The 24,171-nt window shown below is 42.8% G+C and overlaps 1 protein-coding gene and 1 pseudogene across 6 annotated transcripts; one reads left to right on the forward strand and one right to left on the reverse strand.

Moving 5' to 3' along the window:
• Positions 1-1,810: 1,810 nt before the first annotated feature.
• Positions 1,811-6,388, forward strand: RSRP1 (arginine and serine rich protein 1). 5 transcript variants are annotated; one of them, XR_006776960.2, is made up of 6 exons: positions 1,811-1,979; positions 2,173-2,816; positions 3,843-3,994; positions 4,370-4,414; positions 5,265-5,348; positions 5,934-5,964. XR_006776960.2 is itself a non-coding variant. In XM_045782452.2 (5 exons), the coding sequence occupies exons 2-5, from the start codon at positions 2,234-2,236 to the stop codon at positions 6,051-6,053; spliced, it is 939 nt and encodes a 312-aa protein (XP_045638408.2). In that variant the 5' UTR covers positions 1,814-1,979; positions 2,173-2,233; the 3' UTR covers positions 6,054-6,388. The 5 variants fall into 5 exon arrangements, 2 of the variants coding, with proteins under 2 accessions (XP_045638408.2, XP_045638409.2); XR_006776959.2 differs by having other exon boundaries at positions 4,370-5,348; positions 5,934-5,999; XR_006776958.2 differs by having other exon boundaries at positions 3,843-4,414; positions 5,934-5,962.
• A 3,016-nt stretch (positions 6,389-9,404) lies between these two features.
• LOC123782383 (pre-mRNA-splicing factor SYF2-like) lies at positions 9,405-15,687 on the reverse strand (annotated as a pseudogene). The gene is made up of 5 exons (XR_015722736.1): positions 15,546-15,687; positions 15,233-15,346; positions 12,538-12,662; positions 11,598-11,696; positions 9,405-11,086 (listed from the first exon to the last, which is right to left on the reverse strand). The product of XR_015722736.1 is annotated as a pre-mRNA-splicing factor SYF2-like (transcript).
• Between the last annotated feature and the right edge of the window lie 8,484 nt (positions 15,688-24,171).

Here is a 24,171-nt window from a genome sequence, read left to right on the forward strand (position 1 = left end):
GCCCTCAACGTTTCAGAAGTAGCAACAGGAAGTGCCATCCTTCTCAGGCTTTCGATCTCTCCAGTGATTGGATTGGGCCTACCTCACCCACCCCCATAATTCAAGATAATCTCATCACAAGGTCCTTCATTTTAATCACATCTGCAACATTCCTTTTGTAAGGTAACACTGCCAGGTTCTGGGAATTAGGGTGTGGACATCTTTGGGAGCCATTAATCTGCCTACCACAGTGAAGGACCTAAACAATTTTAAATCAATGTAGAAAAGCATCACATTCTTGGGTGGGAAGATGTGCTATTGTAAAGATGTCATTTTTGCCTGAATTAGCCTACAAATTCTGTGCAAGATGCTTTAATGATAACTGAAACTGGATTTTGAATCAAGTGGGGGGATAGATGTTCAGAGAAGAATGTATTGCTTAGAAAAAAAAGAAACACATTTCTTGCAGACTTTAACTCAGGTAGACTTACACATATTCTACATACAAATATACCAATATCATGCACAAGGGCAAGGAACATACCCATTGTTTCCAATATTCTTACTATTAACATCCAAGATTTTTCTACTCACCTTATTTTAGGCACACATTTGACTGATATTTTGAACCATTTACAGTGACTTCCACCACCCTTTCCTTTTTAACAATCAAAAGCTCCAGACTCCATCATCCTGTATTTCCCCAACACATCCTTTTTACACTTGTCCAATCTGAAACTCATTTTATTTTTCTGTCCACTCATACAGCTTCAGAAGAAATTTCAGGAGAAGTTCCTGGCAGTTGGGCACTGTGTCTTCTCAGTTTACTTGTAATACCACTTAGAATGTTTCAAAGAAACATTTCTTTCCTTAAGAACGATTTCCATCACGATGCTCCCCTAGAGATATGGATGATACTGTGGACAGTACCAAGGCAGGTTACGGTGGGTGCAGACTCTGTGATAAGGTTTTTATCCCCCCCATTTCTTCGCCTGTTCGTGGATGTGGGCTGAAGATCAACAAGAGAGAATTTGTATCGCCCACACAAGAAAGTAACTTTACTTAAACCGCCACTCTTGACTTGCAAAGAGCTCATATAATGACTCTATTTACAGATGTGATTAGTTCATTCAATGAAAAGTTGTTTCAGGGCAATTATCATGCTTTATTAAGCACAAGTATGTTTGGAATGTATCCTATTTACAAATCCCCGGAAATAAGTCACCATTGTTTAATCCCCAACACCAAGCACAGAGTCCTCGGCACTGACTTCTCAGACGTCATTCTGACCCCCTGGTTACAGGTCAACTTGTGGGTGTCCTGCTTGTCTCCAACTTTCTTAACCTAAGCCCCCTTTTCTAAGTAAAGACTGCATTGACAGAGATCCTGGGACGTCCGCGGAGGGGCGCTGTCCCGCAGCTCCACGGAGTCCCCATGTGATCGCTCTCTTCCACCGCCGGTCACTGGTCAGGAAGAAGTGGCCGTGAAGCGTCCAGGGAGGCTCAGCCCGAGTTTGCCACTTCCCAGAGGGCGGAGGCAACGGCCTAGTCTGCATCGGCCCAGCAGACAGTCGCACAGCCGGGACTGGGCCGCACGAAAATCCCTCTTTACCACCAGCTTCAGCAAAGAAAACAGGCTCACAGGTACCCGGATGCAGCAGCTCCGCCCCCACCCCCCCGGGGGACGATGACGCATGCGCGTCCAGGACTTTGGGCACAGCGGGCGGGGCGGGGCGGGGCGCGGGAAGAGATGGGGGGGAAAGGGCGGCGGTTGGGCGAGAGGGGAGCCACGCCCACCACGCCAACGTTTCTGCGCATGCTCTGCGCGTCGGCTTCTGGTACTTTTCGACGCATCTGCGGATTGAAAGGTCGGCGGTGGAGGTTGTGAGTCTGTTTTTCAAAAGAAGCTTCGAAAGTCCTCTCTTCGTCCTCAACTTCGAAAGGAAGGCGTCCTTTGGTCCTTTCTTTTCGTCTTCGGTGTGGCGTTGACGGCCTGTGGTGGTAAGTTTCCTGGTGACGGGGTCGGTCCCAGGTACGTGGGGCGGGGGTGACGCACAAAGGGGCCAATGGCAGGGCGGGCCGGCTGGCCTTTGGGGTCGCCACCTCCCGGAGTCGGAGCGGCTCAGTTAGTTTCTTGGCTTGGGGCCCGTCCGCGCGACTCACTTCCGGTACCCCCCCGCCCGGTTGTTTTTAGGCGCCGAGTTTCCGGGCAGGGATCCTCAGAGACGGAGGGAAGCTTGCAGCCTCGGGCCGAGATGTCTCAGTACGTGAACTATCTGTGGCCCGGTTCGCCGCAGGACAAAGAGTCCCCCTCGACGTCTCGGTCGGGCCGGTCCAGCCGCCTGTCCTCGGCGTCCAGGAGCCGCTCGTCTTCCGGGAGCGCTCGGTCCGGCTCCAGCGGCTCAAGCCGGGCGTCGTCGCGGGTTTGGACCCGGAGGAGAAGCAGGTCCAGGTCCTGGTCCAGGAGGCTCCACCAGAGGAAGTATAGGCGCTACTCGCGCTCCTACTCGCGCAGCCGGTCGCGCTCCCGCGGCCGCCGGTACCGGGACAGGCGCTGCGGCGCGTCCGGGAGATACCGCCAGTCGCCGTCGCGGCCCCGCTCCCGCAGCCGGTCCCGCTCGCGGGGACGCTCGTATTACCGACGGGCCTCCGCGCTGCCGCGGGGTCGGCGCTTCTATGGCTTCGGCCGCTCCGTGTGCCCGGAGGAACGCAAGAGTTGGAGGGCTAGGTCCCGGACCAGGTCGCGGAGCCCCACCCCTTTTCGCTTGAGTGAGAAGGGTGAGTCATCTGCCGCGAATCTTACCATCGCACCCTCGTACGTGGTTGGCGACAGCACGAGTACGCTGGGGGACCAAAGTTGCCGTGTGGTGTGGCTGTTTCCATTGCTTTTGGTGCCTGTAATTTTAGTAGTTTGTTGGGAGCAAAGAGGGAAGGGACACATAAAGCAGATTAAGGGCAATTAAAAGCGCTCTATTTGGTCCCCAGTTTTAAAGTGGACGTTCTTTTCCCCTGGGGGTTAGAAGTCGACTGTGGTATTAAATAGCTTGCGGTGGTGGAAATCTTTTTCCTAGTGGCTGGCCCTTCTCAGTGGAGCCTTTTTAGGTATTACTAGTGACTTACATTGTTGGGCTTAAGCTTTTGTTGTCTATTGAGTGGGAAGAAGAGTATCAAAACTTTTTTTCCTCAGTACCCTGTTACTGAAACAAATAGATTTTGTTCCAGTATTTTATTTACTTATTTAAGGTTTTGTTTATTAGCACGAGCAGGGTGAGGGGCAGAGGGAGAAGCAGACTCCTGCTGAGCAGGGAGCCCAATAGGAGGCTCTATTTGGGACCCCGGGATCGTGACCTGAGCTGAAGGCAGATGCTTAACCGACTGAGCCACCCAGGCACCCCAGTTCCAGTATTTTAATACAGATGATTGTTTTAGTGCGGGATAAGATACAGAACAGAAAAAGACACGCAAACTAAAACTTTTAGGAGTTTGGAAATGGATTTAGAAATGTATCTGTATTGGTTCATTCATTGTGACAATTGCGCCGTGTGTAAAATCTATTACAAAAGAACTTGATGTTCAGAGAGACAGATTTGAAGAGAAAGGGAAAACAATTAGGAAATTCAGGCCTTCGGTAAACAACTGAAAACCAGTTGAGATTATTTAAGGATGCATGCTTGCTTTTCTCAGCAAAAAATGAGGTAGAGAATTTTTTGTTATAGCTGTATTTTACCCACTAAAAAAATATTTAAATGTCTTTATTGTTAGCCTAAATAAATAAAGCACAAGCTTGTTTTGTGATTTGGCATTCTTTGGGGAAAGTACTACAGGATTAAGAGGGTAAACGAATGTCTTGTCTTGTTTTTGTAGATCGAATGGAGCTGTTAGAGATAGCGAAAGCCAATGCAGCAAAAGCTTTAGGAACAGCTAACTTTGACTTGCCGGCTAGTATCAGAAAAGTTCTTGCATCTAAAGAGACGAACCATGGAACAGCTGTGCCAAACAGTGGTGCAAAGTTTGAGGTAAGTATTCTAGGTTTATCCAAACAAAATCTTGAGAAAACTGTTAGAAAGATCTAATTAGCCATTTTTATTTGATTTATCTTAGAGTGCTTCTTGGAAAGCCTAAATATATTTTGTTAAGATCAAAATAGCAGCTCTAGAAAGAGTCTCTCCCCCATGAAAATGGGAGATATGTGATCTTTATTTTCATGTGACACAGTACAAATCATTTTCATAGTTGTAGGTGGTATTTGGCGATTTCTGTATAGCTATCGAATTTTTCTCACTAGCCTTTATGGAGTATTTTATCTGTAGCTTTCATTTGCAGCATTATGTTCCCACAAATTTTGTATTCAGCATACAGTATAGTTTATCTGCTTTATTTCTGTCTTATAGAAATCATGAATGTGGTCTCCAGACATTGATGAAGAAAATCTGTTGGTAATTGATAACATGGGCAAAAGCATCAGAGGTTTTACTAATTCGAAGTTTACTTTCACACACTGAAAGTTTAGTTTTTTGTTGGTAGATCCATGTGCATGCTAGAATTTGGTATAGGTACCATTTTGATAAGATACTGAAGACAAATTTTTTTTTTAAACATTTTGTAATGGTGGGGCATCTGTGATACAGATGTCCTTTTCATAATATATGCAGTATATTCCAGATGCTTTGAGAGATTACAGAAGAAGAGGCCTGCTTCACTTGCAGATAAGTTTATTATAATTCTCCAGAAATTTGCAGGATGTGCATTGGCAAATTGCACTCTGGTCTTAATTATATGAAATAGAAAGTATAAAATTCATAGCCTTCAAGGTTTTAAGGTAGTTATGAGTTTGATAGAATCTTAGTTAAGATAGGAAAGATGTTCTCTAGATGATCCTATCATTCAAACCCAGATGTGGGTTTGCTTAAGTATTTAGTAGTAAATAAGATCTTAGTCGGGTTGTTTTTTTCATATGATTAGGTTTCCAACTGGCAAATGCCTTAGTTCTTTTGAAACTAGGTACTTTCTGGTATGACTTTACTTTCAGAGTTAATTGAATTTGCATTAGGGGAATAGTATACTGTTTTATTGGGGAAGAGTTTCTTAAACTGATACTGAATCAGTTTTGTTTTAAGGGGAAAGCTGGAATACTAATGTTGTTTAGGCTGTTAACTGTATGATTAGATCCAATTCAATTTGTGTCTCTACAACTAAATTTATTATATACGGTTGGGCTGCATTTTATACAGTACCGTAAACCAAGGGTATGGTTTTTTAAAAGTATTTTTTCTCTTACCTGTTTAGCTGTCGGAAAAACTAGGAGAAGATGGAACTAAAAATCCCAGTGAAAAGCCTTCCCAGCAAAAAAGCATAGTTTTTAGCTCTAATGTAAGTATATCTAGGCATTGACTACTCAAAAATTGGACTTGGGGGCATAATTCTATTATGTGGGCTTTTATTTTTGTTGGAAGGCTCATTGGTTTTGTGGTGGTAATTAGGGGTCTACTAAACCACTTCAGATAGAATAAACCATTCATAATTTTTTTGTACCATTCTTACAAGTGACCGGTATACTGGCTCCTGCTGTATCTGATACATTTTTCCTATCAGTATTTTACTTTTCTTTTGCACATTCCTTCTGTACTTGTTGAACTATTTAAAAAGCACATTTCAGAAAACCCTGTAATCAGAATATTTTAAAATCAGCCAAGGCTTAAACAAAACTGAAAACTCTTTCAGCATATTATTTTGTAATATACTTTGCATATGTCTGATTTTTTCCTAGTAGTTTTTAAAGTAGGCTTTACAGTTTGATTGGATCATGTGATAAATGTGGGGTCCATTCTTTGTGTTTGGTTGGTGTCTCAAGTTTTAATCTTTAATGGAATTACTTAGTGTATTTTGTAAAAAGCAAGTATTTTGAGTACAATGTATGTGTTTGCATAGCTAACTTAAGAATTTCTTCTTTTACAGAATTCTGTAGCAAAACCAATGCTTCAGAAATCAGCTAAAGCTACTGCTGAAGAGACCTCTTCAGGATTCCCCAAAATAGATGAGAAAAAAAGTCCATATGGACTGTGGGTACCTGTCTAAAAAAAGAAAACTAATTATAAGGTTGGCTGAAATGCACTTTATTGCAAATGTGTGTTCCTGGCATTATTCCATCTCTGGGAGTCATTTAGTGGTAATTGTTGCAATTACGAACAATGACACAGAAATATGTAAATCCTTAATATTTAAATATTAACATTTTAGATTTCTTTTATAGATAAGAGATAACACACGGACCAGAGGATTCATACAGGTGGGAGTCTTGTACATACAATTGTAAATGTTTTGTATGATATCAGTTAGTTATGTAAAAGCAAAATTTATAAGAACAGTAATTGATTTGTTTATATTTATTAATAAATTTCTTGTTTTTTAAATTTGTGTCACTTTGTTATGTATGTGTATATATTACGTAATGAGTCTTTATTTAAAGAAGCGTAAAGTGTCTCTTGTTTAAGCCTTGCTAATCCCAAATCCCAATCCATGGACTGACAGCATAGGGTTCACTGACCTTACCTGGAGTTTGTGTGAAATGCTAAAACTCAGTTCTCCACCCCAGAGCTGAATCTTAATATTCCCAGTTGATGTGGGTCTTCATTTTGAGAAGTTAGGCCTAAAATTTATGGAATTCTGACATAGTTTTGTCCTAGATGAGTTAAACTACAAGTTTTAGGGCAGGAAGCTTCAGCCAGAGAGGTAGAAATGGAATGCCTCTTTGAGCTCTAAAATCTGTGATGTTAGCTGCATTTCTTTATTATGGTTTTTTTTTTTTTTTGAAAGTAGGTTTTTCTTTCTTATTTGCTTTAGCTCTTTTGCCACCAACTTGGGTAGTCTCTTGAATTTAGGAAATAAACCAATTTCCAGTAGGCAGGGGTGGTAAGGTAGAGAACAGGATAGGCAGAATATTAGAGACAAAACACATAACTCAGGAAAAGAAACAGGCAAAGTCCTGAATTCTTAAGTAGAAGGGACAGTAGGGAAGGTTCTGAAGTGGGACTTAATTTGCTGTTTACTAAAGCTGTGCTGTCGAGTATTTTACCTGTACTTTCCAATAACACAGCCACTGGCCCCACGTATAATTACTTTACATCCAGTTTCTCAGTCCTACTAGCCAGTTCTGAAGTGTTAAGACTAGTGGCTGTGTTACCGTAAAGTACAGATAATAGAACGTTTCTATCCTGAAACATTGTGTGGGAAGGATCTGCTGTAATAAAATTTGACCTTATGAAAAGTGTAAATGGACAATGAACAGGGGAAATTCCTGTAAGAAAGGGTTGCTCCTCTGGGTAAACATGTCCATTTTACATCTAGGTTAACAGTAGTTACCAGGTGGGGGACATGTTCCTAAAGGAGTACGGAAGTTTATGCTGTAGGTTCATTTTTATTCTAAGGAGACCTGAGAACATCGGTAGGCTGGCCTGGTTACAGCCAAATTCAATAAAACATGAGGATTTGAGTTGTAACTGAAAATGTGGCTAATATGAACACCTTGTTAGTATCTTTAGTTGGTATCCTTAGCAAAGTTGCAGAGGATTTCCTGGTGAGGGAGACTTTGGAAAAGAATTTCTGATGTGGTAACAATCTTCTTCACCTTTGTTTCGCTGGTAACAGCATTCGCTCTGATTATGACATGTATTCGAATACTGCCCTTAACGGCTAAGTGACTGGACAAGTCATGTAGCTTCTTCAGCCAAACTCCTTCAGTATATAAGAAAGGTCTGGCTAATTGCCACTTCGGATACTTCTGCAGTGATTTTTATCTTTGACATTCTTCACCATCAGCTTCTCCTGTTAGCACACTTGAGGTTTTGCTATTTCCTCTTTCATTTCTTAAGTCTGTTGGCTCATTTTCTCTTACTGTCTAGTGTCCTGAAAAGAGTATGGTTTATATTCATTTTTTTTTTTTCCCCATAATTGCCCTATCAGGTACTAACAGTGTTCTTGTCTAAGTTCACCTTGTCTGTTGGGTCTAGCTGGGTCTGTGGTGTTTCCTCTGTCCTGGGCTTTGTAACACAGAAGATAATGTACTGTGTGTGTAAACCCAGACTGGCTCTCATTAGGTTAAGTGGGATGCAGTTGCCCGGTGTGCTACCTGTTCCCGTGTGAATGGTGGACAGTATAGCAAGGTGGTGCTGATGGTGCGAAATTGTATCAAGAGACTAGATTCAGTGCTTTCTAGTGGAAATGAGGAACCATATTGAAGAAGGTAAAAGAATTAGTGTAACTTTTTTGCCCCAGATCTAAAATGTCATTTCAATATTATAAGAATTAGTGGCATTTTACTTTTTTTGTACTAGGTATTGTGATCAGCGTGTATTTTACACTTAAAGCACACCTCAGTTTGTCCTAGCCGCTTTTCAAATCACATATGGTGGGTGGCCACCATCCTGAAAAGCACATCCCTAGATTGGTTCAGGTGTTAAACCTTTTGCTTTTTTCTTTAATAAAAGTGTGAACCGGAGGAACTGTGTCTAACTCACCATAGCATGCTGTCCTTTCATTTTCTTTGCTGGAAACCTCTATTAAGCTTATCTAAAATAAAACTTGGTCTTAACGAGTGCTTTTCACTCTATATAGAGTCCTTCCTCAGAATTTCCGTTCACTCGGGGATTTACATGCGTTTATTTCCTTTGACCTCTTCATTTCCTACACTGGCTCTTTGTCCTTTGCCCACTGTTGGGATTGTATCCTTGGCCTGCTGCTCTCTCTACAAGCATGGCAACATCCTCCACGCCGCCTTCAACTACTACCGTCTACTGACTGAAAATCCGTTTCCTGAGTTCGTTCCAGTGCCTGCTGCCCAGCTCTTCAAGATGAATCTTTCCTGTACTGAGCTTACTTCAGGTTGCTTATTTGACCATCCACCCAGTCACCTTCGGAGTGGTCCTCAAATCAGACTGGCATCTTCGCTTTTGGTTGAAGCAGCAGTCAGTGGCTGTTGGGGAGTGCTTTTCTCCTCTGGAGAAATGTTTCCTTTACTCTTTTAAAGATTTTATTGATTTAAGAGCACAAGCAGGGGGATAGGGAGAAGCAGACTCCCCTGTGAGCAGGGAGCCCCAATACTGGGCTCAATCCCAGGGCCCCAGGAATCGTAAGCCGAGCCGAGGGCAGACCCTTAATCAACTGAACCACTCAGGTGCCCCTATTTTTCCTTTAAATCCAGATAATTAAGATTTCTATGAAGCCTATCCTTATTGTTCCCTCCTCTTTTCCCTTAGTACACTGGCATTAAATGTTTTCTTGGAAAATACTGGAGAACCAAGTAAAACAGGCCGGTTATTAGGTTTTTTGAGAAGACTGGGCAGCAAAGGTGTGTATTTGTCTTCAATTTTTTTTTTATTAAGATGTATTTATTTTGGAGATAGCACTAGTGGGAGAGGGAGAGGGAGAGAATCTTGAGCAGAGAACACAAGCAGGGGGCAACAGGCAGAGGGTTGTTCTTCCCTGAGCAACGAGCCCCACATGGGACTAGATCCCGGGAGCCTGGGATCATGACCTGAGTGGAAGGCAGATGCTTTTTTTTTTAATTTTTTTATTATGATATGTTAGTCACCATACAGTACATCATTAGTTTCTGATGTAGTGTTCCATCATTCATTGTTTGGAAGGCAGATGCTTAACTGACTGAGCCACCCAGGTGTCCCTTGAAATTTTTTTTTTTTTTCAAGGAGTTACGCGTATTTTTTGTTTGTTTTTGTCAAGAGTGAGAGAGCACACAAGCAGGGGGAGAGGCAGGCACAGGGAAGAGCAGGCTCCTGCTGAGCAGGGAGCCTGATGGGGGCTCAATCCCAGGACCCTGGGATCATGACCTAAGCTGAAGGCAGACACTTAACTAACTGAGCCACCCAGGGACCCCTCCCTAGACTTAATGCCTCTGTCTGCATTCCACAGAGGGAATCATACATAGCATGATGTACATGCTGGATTTTTTTTTTAATGCCTTATACAAACTCTTTGGATATGAGCATCTTTTCACGTTTGTATATACAGATCTACCTCCTTCTATATTTGAATGTACAACATTAAAGTTTCTCCATTCACAGTACATTCAATGTACCATTATTAAAATTGCACTTACATTACCATCTTAACTAGCCCATCATTCACTAAATCAGAGCTACTGGTGTGCCCAACTTAACTGATCCCAGTCCTACTCTTCTCATATAAAATGGCACAAATAACCTTTACTTTCATGGGATACTCCTGACTTTCAGGTTTTCTGTCCTATATTTTCCATAATTACTACTCAAACTAATGCCCTCATTCTTCAGTTACAGTTGAAATAAGGTTAAAATTTCAATTAGGTTTAAAAAAAAAAACCATTGTATTATGTAAGCTTTAATAATACTTTGACCAAATGTTTTAACTTACTTTCTTCCAAGGGAAATTTGCTTTTGAAAATGGTGTATTTACAAAATGTCATTAGAGGAGCAGTACCTATCTTTTGTGCCTGTCCCATAAATGTACCTGGGCCCTGGGGTAGAGCATGGGATAGGCTAGTGTCTGTTAACTGTGACTATTTCTGGAGAGGGTTGGCCAGGGTAATTTCCAGGAGCCACTGTCCCCTTCCTTTCACTACCTACCATAGCTTACAAGAAAAATCAGTCTCAATTTAGCATTCTATCTCTGAAGCTCCCAAGTTCAACTCTAGGTCAAGTCAAACATACAACAAACTAAGGATGACGGTGACTCACATGTCTGTAGCTAGGAGATTTAAGCCCAGCAGAGGACACACACGAAGCACACACTCTGAACACAGAAATACATGACTTTTTTTCTGAAATGAGTGAATAATAAATACATAAACATGAAAATACATAGTCATAGAACACTTCACAAATTATAAAAGGAAAGGTAAAGTCCTGGTTTACTGTTGTAATTTGGCAGTCAAAACAGTTCCTAAAGGAGATTAGACTGCTGTTCCTCTTTCTAAATTCTGTTTAATTTCAGCTGTATACTTCCCATAGAATCTTTCTGCTTTCTTATTGAATTTGGCATTTCTTTCATTAATGTAGTCGATATCTGCATCATCATTATAAGGACGTCTCCGGCTATACTTGTCTCATTTTTCAATTCTGGAGGAAGGAAAAAAAAAATTTACAAAATTCAAAATTGCCTTCTTTTTTGATCTTAACAAAACCTGCCTGAAACTAAGACTAGAATCAGTAATGGAAACAGATACACAAAATTCCAAGCTGCTTTCTTTTGTGGTCTTAAGACTGGAAGCAATATCTTTAGGAAAAAATTCTATGAAGAAATATGTTCATTGAACTTTACTGAATTTATAAGTTAATAGTACTATCAGAGGATCTAGTCTTAAGACTGGGAACACAACTTCATGTTGAAATACAAGGGCAGTGACATATTATACTACTTTGAGAGAATTTATATATATACTGCTGGTTCTGCCTAATTACCCTATTCAAAACATAAATATACAAGTGATGGCGATGGGACCACTCTTCAAACTAGTAATTCAGGTGTTCCTTAATTTCTACCCTTTGCTACACTTGAAGACCACAAAGTTAATTTTGTCACGAGGCATGAAATCAGTACTAAAACTTACGGCTGCATGATAGTACTTACTGCTTTTCCCAGCCTATGACCATCCTATCAATTTCCTCTGTGGAGGGCACATGTGTTCCATGAAGAAGACTGTTGGATGTTGGGTAGAACTCCTCTCCACTGAGAAAGAGCAAGGTATAAGTAACACTATAAAGATTCCATACCATCAGAACTGGACAATGTTTAGTGGTCAAAAATGGAAACCTCTGGGATCACACTTGATTTCAAAGAAACAAATCAGACCTGAAAAAAGGTACTTAAGAAATCATCTACTCTAGTGCCCAAGTGAGGCAGCAGCTGAGGACCAGAGGCTAATGGACTCACCCACCCTAGTCATACAGTGAGAGAGCTTGAGTGAGAGCATGGTGTGCTCTGAACAGTTCAGAGCTCTCTCTGCACCATCCCTGCTGCAGCAGTTGTGATCTTAAGCACACCACCTGTCTTAGGGAAGGAGCTGGTGCAGCTTAGGACCGCTTACTGCACCTGATCAGGGCAGATGCCCTCCACAGGTAAGGGACACAGTCGCAGCAACAGTAATCATGAGGATGGTTCTACACACAGTCCTATGTGCCAAACATTAAGCACACTGTGTGAGTGCATTCATTCATCTTTACCGTAACCCTATGAGGTACGCGCTACTATTCCTTGTATACAGATGAGGAAACAATGTGTGACACGTCTAGTAAGACGCTTAACTGAGCCACCCAGGTGCCCCTATGGTCTTTATTGGAGCTTTTGTTACTGTAGCTTAGGCTCTTACTCTAAGCGCCATTGCTTATGCCACTCTAACTATGTGCCAGGCACTGCTGTTAAGTGTTTTACACATTGTATTCTCACAACTCTCTCAGGTGCAGCTGAGACCAGAGCCGGAGTGCTCACCTGCTATGCCAGATGCTGCCTTGACAAAACACAAGAGAATCCCGGAATCCACAGCTTGTAAGGATGGTGGAATTGTACTTACTTTTTTCTTTTCTTCTTCCTGCAGCTCCCATTCCAGATGAGCTTTTTTAGCCTCCCACTTTGCAAGTAGTTTAAGTCTTTTATCTTCCTCCACAACTTCTGATGATTTAACTTTCGAGCTTCATTCTACCACCAGGATACACAAAGTTTGTCAGCACAGGTATGGAAACAAATCTAAATAGACATTACCTGTCTTCTTGTATGGCAGGCATCCAAAGCAGACCTTTGGATTTTATCCTGAACGGAGGAGAGCCACTAGAGAAGTTTCCGTGTGTATTTGTGTTGGGGGAATTTTATGGAGGGGGAGATGAGGAGGTCAATACCTATTCCTATAACTTTAAATATTCTTTTACTACCTTCAAGGAGCCAGGTGGTAGGGATGGAAAGAGCTATGGTTTGGAAGTAAGAAGGCTTGAGGGACATATGGACTTGACTACTCTCTGGCTGTGAGATACAAGCAAGTTTTTTAGGATTGGATTGGAACAGGGTTTCCCACAGTGTGAGTTCCACTGTACGGAGGGACTTGAGAGGATTTTAGATGCTACTGAATGACACTGAGTCCATACAGAGAAGGTGATTCCATTTTCATGTCTCTTTTCATTCAAATTGGGTCCAAGACAAATTCTCAGCGACTAATGGGTTTAACACTTCTGAAAACACCTTTCCTAACACCTCCTTTAAAAACAAACAGGGTAGGAGACACCATCAGAATGCATCCCACAAAATCCAGACTGTGGGAAGCTACAGAAAAAATAATCTTTTTTTCCCAACCAAATCAAACAAAATGACCTCCCCCAACCCAAAATAAACAAAACACAAAAACTCAAAAATAAAACCCCAAAACAGAAAAGATGAAAAGAGAACCTCTAAAGACATAAAAATGTAAAATTCTCATCTTTAATAGTAACATTAAATTTAAACAGCAATTTCAAGATAAACACTGAGCAAGTGGACAGGTGGTCACATGTATAAACTGTGAAGGTGTTGGGAGAGAAACTCCAATCTAATTTTTATGAATTTGAGAACGTTTTTAGATCACAGTTAGTGGCAGAGTTAGGCCAAGACCAAATTTCCTGATTTCTGGCTGTTTTCCCCCCCATCTATGAATATTTTAATATCTCCTTTTTAAAAAAAATTATTTTTAAGTAATCTCTACAACCCTACATGGGGCTTGATCACAAACCCGAGATCAAGAGTTGCTTGCTTCACTGACTGAGCCAGCCAGGTGCCCCTTAGATGCCTATTTAACCATACTACCATCACACTCCCAAAATAATTAATTCCTTAATATCAAATATCCTGTAATGTTCACATTTTCCTGATGGTCTCAAGTGTTCATTATTTTTACAGTCTGAATTCAGACAAGTTCCATATACTGTGATTAATCAATACATCTCTTAAGGTTTATTTAATCTATAGTTTCCTTCTCCATCTTTTTTACCCCCTGCTCTTTTGAGGACTGTGAAAATGATCAGGCTGATTATCCTATTTCCCAAAGTGCTAGCTGCCTCCCTATGATGTCCTTTAACAGGCTCCCTATATTTCTTGTAAATTGGTCATTAGATCTAGTGGTTCCATTCAGTTCGGGTAATATTTAACAAGTCTACTTATAAGAAGCTAGTTCATATACTTCTATCAGGAGACACATAATCGCCGATTTTCTCCCTTTTTGTGATGTTTGCAGTTACTGATTACCTAGATCCAGTGATCCATTAAAGATTACAAACGCATGATGTTTAAATTATATTACTTCTTCACATAACATCCAGCCTACTCTTTACACAGTGTTTCAAATTAAGTGTGTGTGTGTGTCTGACTACTTTTTGAATTGAGTTTTTCTGGGCAAATATAGATAACTACACTCCTCACACATACCCTGTCTCCGGCTACCTGCGGGCCTCCCACCCTAATGAGGACTCTGCCTTTAACTTGTCCTTACTGCTTGGATGCCTCTTCCCCCAACTCCTTTACTTGTCTGGTAATATCCCACTCATCTTTCTAGCAGCTTAGTTGTCCCATTCGTCTTTAGTTGTCTTTTTCTTCTTAAGATTTTATTTATTTATTTGACATGACAGAGACAGCCAGCGAGAGAGGGAACACAGCAGGGGGAGTGGGAGAGGAAGAAGCAGGCTCCCAGCGGAGGAGCCTGATGTGGGGCTCGATCCCAGAACGCCGGGATCACGCCCTGAGCCGAAGGCAGACGCTTAAGGACTGAGCCACCCAGGCGCCCCTCTTCTCTACTTCTCAGGCACTTTATTCCTCCCTCTAACATACAATTACCAAGTCGTAGAGTAATTATTGGTTATGGACCTGCCTCCATAACGAGGCAGGAGCCTTACCGTATTTACCACTGTATCCCATACCTAGTTGGCTATGGCACACTAGGAGCTTGGGGGTGCGGGGGGAGGAGGGTGTTTGGATGAACCAACGAGTGGCCAACTTGCTGTATGACAACAGACAAAACCAGTGTCTGGGTCCAGAAACGGATTGAGACATTCTAGAAGTGAGGCCTAGGCACGAGCATTTTAAAAAAGTTCTAGAGTGATTCCAGAGTGCTACCAGGGTTGAAACCAGCGGCAAAGATCTTTCTTCAGCTCCGCGGGCGTGTCAGGCGCGCCGGTGCGACTTGCTCGTCCCTCCACGAACCCAAACGCGCCACCCAGGTGACAGGTCTCGGCTGCTCGGGGGCTACTCACCCGCTTCAGGTGCAGCTCCCGGAATTTGCGCAGCCTCTGTTCGCGCTTCTGGGCGGCCAGCTCCGCGGGGGCCGCGAGGGTCTGCTCCGCCTCTTCCACGCTGTCCACCGGCACCTGCGGCGAGGAGGACTGGCTGGAGGCGGGGCGGCCCGGGCGGATTCCCCGCCGGTGCCACGGAGCCGGGCCGAGAGCGCACAGCCGCCCGCCCCCACGGTGTGTGCGCCTCCCTCCCTGGCATCGCCTGTACGTGTAGGCCAAACCGCTAGCCGCAGACGTCCTTATCCCCAACCCCTGGGCAAAGCCCGCCACCCACCTTCCCAGCCACGGCCTCCTGAGCGGCCATCACCCGGCAGCGCTCTACCCCTCAGACTTCTGGCAACAACAAATAACTTCTCTGACTCTCTCGCTCACTTCCGACCGCCGGCAGCCACAGGTTTCGGGGGACCCGGGCCCTCATCGGGAGATGAGGAACCAATCCCCGTCCGTCGAAGCCCTGGGCGGCATCCGATTGGGCCAGGCCTGTGCACCCGGGACATTGAGCAGCGACACCTGGGCGACGCGGATAAAACCAGAGAAGAGACCTGGCGTCTGCGCCGTCGGGACGGTAAAGAGGAGGAAGAGGGGGGGAAAGGGAATAAACCATCAAATTGTGAGAAAGCAACCCAAAGCACAGGTTGTGCCCCTCAACTGACCAACCTTTTAGTTCAGATTTCTGAATACCAAATACAAAGTAGATTCACATCCCGTCATCCTGTTTTAATCCCTGCCTAAGTTTATTGTCGCCCTGCTCAGTGTGGCGCGCGCTCCAAGAGAACAGCTGGTTCCTTGTGGCCCGAACGGTACCGGGTGCAGGGTATGAACTAATTTCATACTGTTGAATGAATGAAGGAACAAACTGGTTGGGGATTATTTGGTATCTCGAGTATCTTTGTGATGCGGAAGGATGTCTTGGATTGATTTGAGGCTTTGACTTTCTTCTGAAAATTCTGCACAGAATAGCATTCTTCATCTATCTGTCCACTCATTCAATATTGAACTGTATAATCATTCTTATTTATTTACTAACTAGTCTATCCTCTGGTCCATCATCTATGAAAAAGAAATAATAAAGCAATACTCATGTCACAGAGTAGTCTGAGGACAAATTAGATAATAGGGGTGAAGTATCTGTGACTAGTACCTGGCCCACAGCAAATGATGAGTAATTGCTGACTTTTACCAGTTGGCATTAGATGTGCCCCTCTGCTGCCTGAGTTCTTCTTCAGTGTCTTTCTTCAGGGAACCCTTAACCTCCACCACCTGAAGAGTCAGCTTCCCCTGTTATAGCTCGTCATGCTGTCTTCTTGTTGCATTTACATAAGTGTAATTAAATAAGGTGGAATTGCTTGTTTAATGGCATTAATTTAAAGGAGACAAATTTCTTAACCACTATTAAAGCAGCACATCTAGGCCTTTATGTTTTCTTTATTATGGATGAATTGACAAAGGAGTCTTACATGTATTTATGTTCTCTAGGAACAGAAATGTCAGTGACAAAATTATTTTCAGTAAGATCACATCAGAATTACAGGTTTTACAAGATATTTTGTCAGAGTCCTATGAACTGAAACCAAATAATTCAGGAGAATTTAATGAAGGAACTGTTTACAAAGTTGTAGACTGGGTTAAGAGAAACCAGCAAAAGAAAGTGAAGCGTTCCAGGGCTAGCATCAGGGGGAAGGCATTTCTACCCCTAATCCTAAAGAGGTAAGGGAAGGATAGGATAGGATAGGATAGGAGAGGGTCTTCAGACAGAAGCCCCGACTAAAGAAACTAGCCCATAATCCGGGTGGGGAATAAATATCCTGACCTCATTTCTCCCATATTTATCTTCTGTAGGTGCCACTCATTGGAAGGACCCAATGAGAAGAGAGCAATAAACAAGAGAGCTTATTGACACAGTCCATAGAGGCCAGCACTCGTGGGTGCAGAACAGAGTGGACACTGGTGGAAGGTGGTTCTAAAGGAGCAAACAAAATATCTAGCACAGTTCTGTTCATGGAACATGGTAAAAATTTCGTAATTTTTTGAGGTCTCAGAAGAGCTCTTTGGTCAAGTTATATTTGCATAGATTTAGTAACAAGAACAGAACAAGATGTGTGGTCAATTGAATTTTCCAAGATGATAGAAGATCTTCCATCCTATGTGCTATTCTTACAAGGTGACATTGACACACCTTCCAAGGAGAGGTAAGATCTATGTCCCTAATCCTTGAATATGTGACTGGAAGAAGTGACACTATGTGATTTCTGAGGCTAAGTCTTAAAAGGGAAAACAGATTCCACCTGGTTCTCTTGGGATGCTTGTTTTTTGAACTCAGTCACCATTCTTTGAGGAAGCCCAGCCCAAATGGAGAGGTCATGTAGGCCTGAAAATTGGTACAACCCTTAGGGAGGGCAATTTGGCAATATTTATAAAAATTACAAAGACATTTACTCTTTGACTCCACTATTACACTTCTGGGGATTTATCCTACAAGTGCAATTGCACAGGTATAAAATGACTTATGTACAAGGATTGCGTAGGGCATCTGTTTTCTCATATGATTTAGTAAAGATGACAAGATAGCAGATTCACTGGGCGAGAATGAACAATATTCTTTGTTGGCTGTCGTTTAAAGCTTGTTGGGGAAAAACAAAAAAAATATAAAAAATAAAATAAAATAAAGCTTGTTGGGTAAATTTGGTAAAGCCTCTGTATACATGATAACATCTTGGCCAACAGAAGGAACAAAGACAGTGGGATGAATTCTTCCTCATGCCCAGGGAAAGCCAGGGGGAGATGATCTAACTCTCCCGGTAGAAATCATGGCCTAAGATCCGTGCCACATAACCACTGAGTGCCATTCAGGGCTGCTCAGTAAACACCTGGACAGGACGACCAATTGGTGCCAAACCAGTAACTTTCTTTCAGTATAACAGAATGTTCACGAAGTTCTAGATAGTCATCCCACATCTCGGGTATAATTGGGTTGGTTCTGTTTAGAGTGATTTTGTTGTTGTTTCCAACATGGGGGTGCCTAGGTGTTCAAATGTCCATATTCTGGGGTAAGCCACATAAATCCATCCCAAAATTTGGGTATAGCCACCCATGATTCTGACAGTCATAATTTTAGGATTCTTTTGGTTAACAAGTTGGTGGGCTGTCTGCATAGTTTGGTTAACAGAAAATGAATACTTACGTCCTGTGTCATTAATAGTGTGTGTTATAGGTCAGGCTTCTAGATCAGGGCTACTAACGTCAGATGTACGAAGGACACCAATCTCAGCGTGTTCTTCCGTAATTGTTGCTTTAAGGCCTTCCAATCTCCCCCCAAGGAAGTGGTAATATCCACCATGGTAATTTTGACAAGCTAGAGGGAGGAAGCTGTCCACGTATTCAACAGTTGGATTGATTTTTATTTTGGGCAAATGAGTGGGTCTATTGCAGAAAGACATTTCCATCAGGTGTCCATCCCATGACTGGACGCCATAGGATAAACAGAAACCTAACCAAATGATTTCTAAAAATTATATGATTGTACTTGGGCTGTGAATTTTCTGTGGATTTATTGCCCATCTATACTGGGGAAATTAATATAAGAGCTTCAGGGCTTTGGGAACAAATGTGAGGCCAAGTGACCTAAGGCTGTATCTGTGAACCTAAACCAGTTCTAAAGAACTGAAGTTTATTAAAGAGGGGATTTTACCCCCAGCAGAGAAGGCTGACCTTGTGTCAAAGATAAAAAGTCATGAGAATTCCAATCAGAAGGAGTAAGATCCCAAATATTTCAACTGGCTTAATCATCCTATAAAATGCTCATATAGCCTTCAAGGTTCCTTAAATATTAAGTGTTTAGACACCTAAGTATTCATAAAACTCCCCACTTTAGACAAATATTTCTACAATCAGAAATGCAAGAATCAGGGGGCGCCTGGGTGGCACAGCGGTTAATCGTCTGCCTTCAGCTCAGGGCGTGAACCCGGCGTTCCGGGATCGAGCCCCACATCAGGCTCCTCTGCTATGAGCCTGCTTCTTCCTCTCCCACTCCCCCTGCTAGTGTTCCCTCTCTCGCTGGCTGTCTCTCTCTGTCGAATAAATAAATAAAATCTTTAAAAAAAAAAAAAAAAAAGAAATGCAAGAATCAGGGTTACATGTGTGAATAAAACTTTGGATAGTAGAGCTGGTATAACGATCACAGGATAAGAGGAATAGGAGAGTATAAAGGATGATGAAAAAACTTGAAATTGTAATATACAGGCCTGGTCCAGAGTCTTGGGATAGCTGTCCACACAGACGTCATCTACTTCTGGGATGTCTTACGTTTTAATTCTCTGATAGGAATGGATTGCCCACCAGGTATTAGAGATTTCCTTAAATGAGCACTGTGAACCCAAGAATCAATGCCTTTGAGTTTAACTGCACAAGGATTTGTCAAAGTAACCCGGTAGGGTCCTTTCCATTGAGGCTGTAAAGCATCTTTGTGGTGATGTGTTTTCCAATAGACAGAATCTCCAGGTTGAAGGTGGTGACATGGGATGTCTGTCTCCTGGGAGCATGCTGTGGAAGAACTTTTCTACCAAGCATGCATTTTCTTTAAGGCTTCTCTAACCCCTCGTAATAGTCAAGCATTTCTCCTTTAATTAATAAAGGTTCATGAATTTCTGGACTTAATCTCATAGGTCTCCTAGTCGTGATCTCAAAAGACAATAATTTATGTTTTTTGAAAGGTGTGGACCTTAAATTTAACAATATAATTGGCAGTACCTTAGGCCAGGGTAAGTTAAAGGCTTCTCTAAATTTAGCCAGTTGGGTTTTAATTATACCATCTGTCCATTCTGCCAATCCTGATTACTAATGAAAATGTAAAATAGGCCTAATATCAAAATTGTCTTAATTATTTGCCCACTAATGGGTCCCTCGATCGCTGTGCGATTCAGATGGCACTCTCCCATTGGGAGTGATGTTTCCTAATAATAACTTGGCTATTGCTGGCGCAGTGGCTCTGTGACAAGGGAAGGCTTCTATCCAATGGGTGCACATACAAATCATTACTAACCCATATTTACATCCCTGAGAGGGTGGCAGCTGCCTCAAATCCAACTGGCGTACCTCAAAGCATCCTGAAGGCAGTGGGAAATGCCTCACGGAACTGTGACTAGGTTTCCCGGAATTATGTTTTGGACAGACTGGACAATGCTGATAGATTACAGGTGCAGCTTTGTGGGAAAGGTTCCAAAAAGTATTGTTTCCCCCAGTTTATCATTTTTTTTTTCTGTGCTCCGGTGGGTCATTTCATGAACGAATCTTGGAGTAGTCTTCTGTGCACAATCAGGGAGGACAGGCAATCCATCTGACCCAGACCAAAGATGGATAGTTGAGTCAAATTCGCAATTTGATTTGACCGTCTTTTCTTTCTTTTATTATTTTTTTTAAAGATTTTACTTATTTGTTTGACAGAGAGATAGACAGCCAGCGAGAGAGGGAATACAAGCAGGGGGAGTGGGAGAGGAGAAAGCAGGCCCCCAGTGGAGGATGCGGGGCTCGATGCAGGGCTTGATCCCACGACCCTGGGCCGAAGGCAGACACTTAACGACTGAGCCACCCAGGCACCCCTTGACTGTCTTTTCTTTTCCTTAAAGTTGGTGTTCTATTGAGCACCCTTAATTATTTGTTTTAAGTCACAAATAGTAGTTGACGTGAACATTAATTTTACAGAAGAGCTTTGTGAAGCCGCAGCTTTGGCTGCAGCGTGTGACATATGGTTGTTTTTGCTTTTCTCCGTGTTTGTTGCAGACTGGCCAGGACTTTTCATTACAGCTAATGCCTTGGTAATAGAGTAGAGTCTAATAGCTCTAACACATAAAAGCTCTTTTTAATCTTTTGGCCAGAGGAGGTTAAAAATCGTAGTTGTTTCGAAAGCATACCAAAACCACATGCAACACAAAGGCGTACCTGCTGTCAGTATCATATCAGATATTTGTCTCTTGCCGAAATGCAAGCTCTAGTTCAGGTAAAAAGTTCAGCCTGTTGAGGTTGCCAGCTATGGAATGAATAAATCACGGCGATGAAAGGTACAGCATAGGAAATAAATGTAGTCAGTGGTCCTGTAATAGGGTTGTGTGGTGACCGATGGTAGCTACACTTCTGGTGAGCACAGCAAAGCCTATAAACTTGTTCACTACGTTGTACACCTGAAACTAATGTAACATTGTGTGTCAACTATACTAAAAAAAGAAAAAATGAAAACAGCTCAACACGTTGAGCTGCAGAGACCTCAGGTGGAGGATTAGCCCCAATTATCTCTGTAGTTGGTTACAGCGTATCCTGCCTGATATTTTCCCGTTTTATCCCTTAAATAAGACCTATCAGTGAACCCAATTACGCAGCATTTTCAATAGGGCTTTCTTGAAGTTCTAGTCCACGAGTCAGTAGTGGATCAGTCATAGTAATATAGTCATGAGGAATCTCATCAGAGGCAAAAAAAAGTTGCAGGATTTAGGGACGCCTGGCTGGCTCAGTGAGTGGGCGTGTGGCTCTTGATCTCAGGGTTGTGAGTCTGAGCCCCACATTGGATGTAGAGATTACTTAAAAACAAAATCTATGGGGCGCCTGGGTGGTGCAGTCGTTAAGCGTCTGCCTTCGGCTCAGGGCGTGATCCCAGCGTTCTGGCATCGAGTCCCACATCAGGCTTCTCCGCTGGGAGCCTGCTTCTTCCTCTCCCACTCCCCCTGCTTGTGTTCCCTCTCTCGCTGGCTGTCTCTTTCTATCAAATAAATAAATAAAATCTTAAAATAAATAAATAAATAAATAAATAAATAAATAAATAAATAAAAATAAAATCTAAAAAAAAGTAGCAGGCCTTAGAGTGACATCTGGTGATAAGATGTTTGAAGGTGACAGCAGGAGAATGTCAGAGGAAGTTCATTTGCTAGCAGATGAGAGCTTTCACCAAATGTGAAATCTGAATGATGCGGGGGAATTCACGATTGGTTCTTCTGTGTCTTCTGACAATACAGCGGTGGCTGCTCTAGCTCTCGGGCAGGGTGGCAGTCCTTCAGCCGCTGGGTCCAGTTGCTGACTGGAGGACCCTAAAGACCTGTGTTGGTCTCCATGTCTCTCTGTCAAAACTCCTAAAGCATTAGCTCTGTGTTTGTGAACAAAAAGAAAGAAGGGCAATTGGTAATTTGGGTGCCCCAGAGCAGGGGTTGAGCAAGGTGTTTCACCTCCTCAAAAGCCTGTTGGTTTAATTTAGTCCAATGGAAGGGCTCTGGTTTAATAGCAATCTGATCACTTAGATAGGAGGGGCAGAGTGTATACGTCTGATGTTGTTGGACTTTTGGACCAAAGAGTGTCAGGGACAGTGTCCAGGAGGGGGTGCTGTAGGTTTTGAATTACAGAAAAGAAGGGTATTGATGTAGGTTCCTTTTCTATAGACTATTCCGTGTGCTGTTCTGCTATTTGCAAAAATATTCCCCCCGGCTTTTTAAAATAATCTCTACACCCAAAGTGGGGCTCGAACTCATGACCTGGAGATCTAGAGTCAGATGCTCCATTGACTGAGCCAGCCAGGCACTCCCTCCTTTTTGATAATGGTTTGTAATTCTGCCTTCGTCCAAGGAGTATTAGTAACTGATCAAGTCCCAGAGCCTCTTTCATGAGGTTTAGCTTTGGAAGGAGTCTGGATGACTGGAGAATCTAGGGGAACCTCTGGGTTGTTGTTATAGAATGGAAATTCAGCTAGACTGGGATTTTATTGGCGGAGAGTGGAGGGAGAAGGTGGAAGAGGAGCAGTAGTTGGCAGCAGTTAGCTCAGAAGACTGTAAACTTTCATAGTTTAGAAACTCCCTGAGAGCAAGCAGTTACAGTTAGCTATAGAAAGTTTAGAGTTATTTTCTTATAAGGAAGCAAGTTTAGAATTATTTAATTTCTTGGAGGCTCCAAATACCAATTTAAATACACTTCCCACCCTTGGTTGCTTGGTTTTCTTTCCATTTTCCAATTGTGCATGCAAATAAACTAATTTTGGAATCTCAAAAGATCCCCAAAGTGGCCACAGTAAGGACAAGTCATTTTCAGTCAGATTGGTCCAACAAGACAGAAACTTGTAAGGAACGGATCCAAAATATTTGAACATAAATATAGCTGGGCTTCCAGATGGGGCTGCTCTTCAGCAGCAATTTTTGAAACCAAACACCCCACTGAGTAATCCATCACCAGAGAGAAAAGCATCTCTCTCTGTAAATCACACAGATAGAAGCCGGCACCAGAAAGACACCCAAAGAAATTAGGCCTGAACCTTAACCAAAACAATGGAGGTTGGGAACCAAGAGGATTTACCACCAGAACCTGGAGTTGGCTGGGGAGAGGGTAGAGCCCAGTAGGCTCAGGAAAGTACCCTGCTCAAATCCAGCGGTAGCTCAGGAGTCGGAGGGGTGTGTTGCTTCTGATTCCATAACGTCAACTGAGAAAAGGCAACACTGAAAAACCACAAAGGCCTTTATCTGGGGTCTCAGAATTGCAATTCGGGCAGCACAGATTCCAGCAGCCACCAGAAAAAGGTGTCACCTGTGCGGGGAAGGCAAGGGGTTTTTATGAGAAAGGGGAAGGAGGGCAATTACATGACTTGAACAGAAGAAAACAAAATTGTCAATAGGTACTACCAGGCTGAACAGCTCTTGATGGGCTGACTTGCTGTTGCTAACAAACGAAACTACTCCTGATACGCATTAATTCCTTTGTCTTCGTCCAGACGCCAGTCTCCCCCCACCCCCCACCCCCTTCACCTGTTCACTATAGGAACAACCGCTCCTCAAACAATTGCTGTTTCTGGCCCAGTTCAAGGTCTTTTTGCCCCGTTCAAGAGTTCATTAGCTATTTGTTTTAAAAAGGAAAGTGAAGCTTCTCTCAAAATGGGAGTC

Source organism: Ursus americanus, chromosome 33, assembly GCF_024610735.1.
Source record: "Ursus americanus isolate L20-20 chromosome 33, mUrsAme1.1.p, whole genome shotgun sequence".
NCBI lineage: Eukaryota > Metazoa > Chordata > Mammalia > Carnivora > Ursidae > Ursus > Ursus americanus.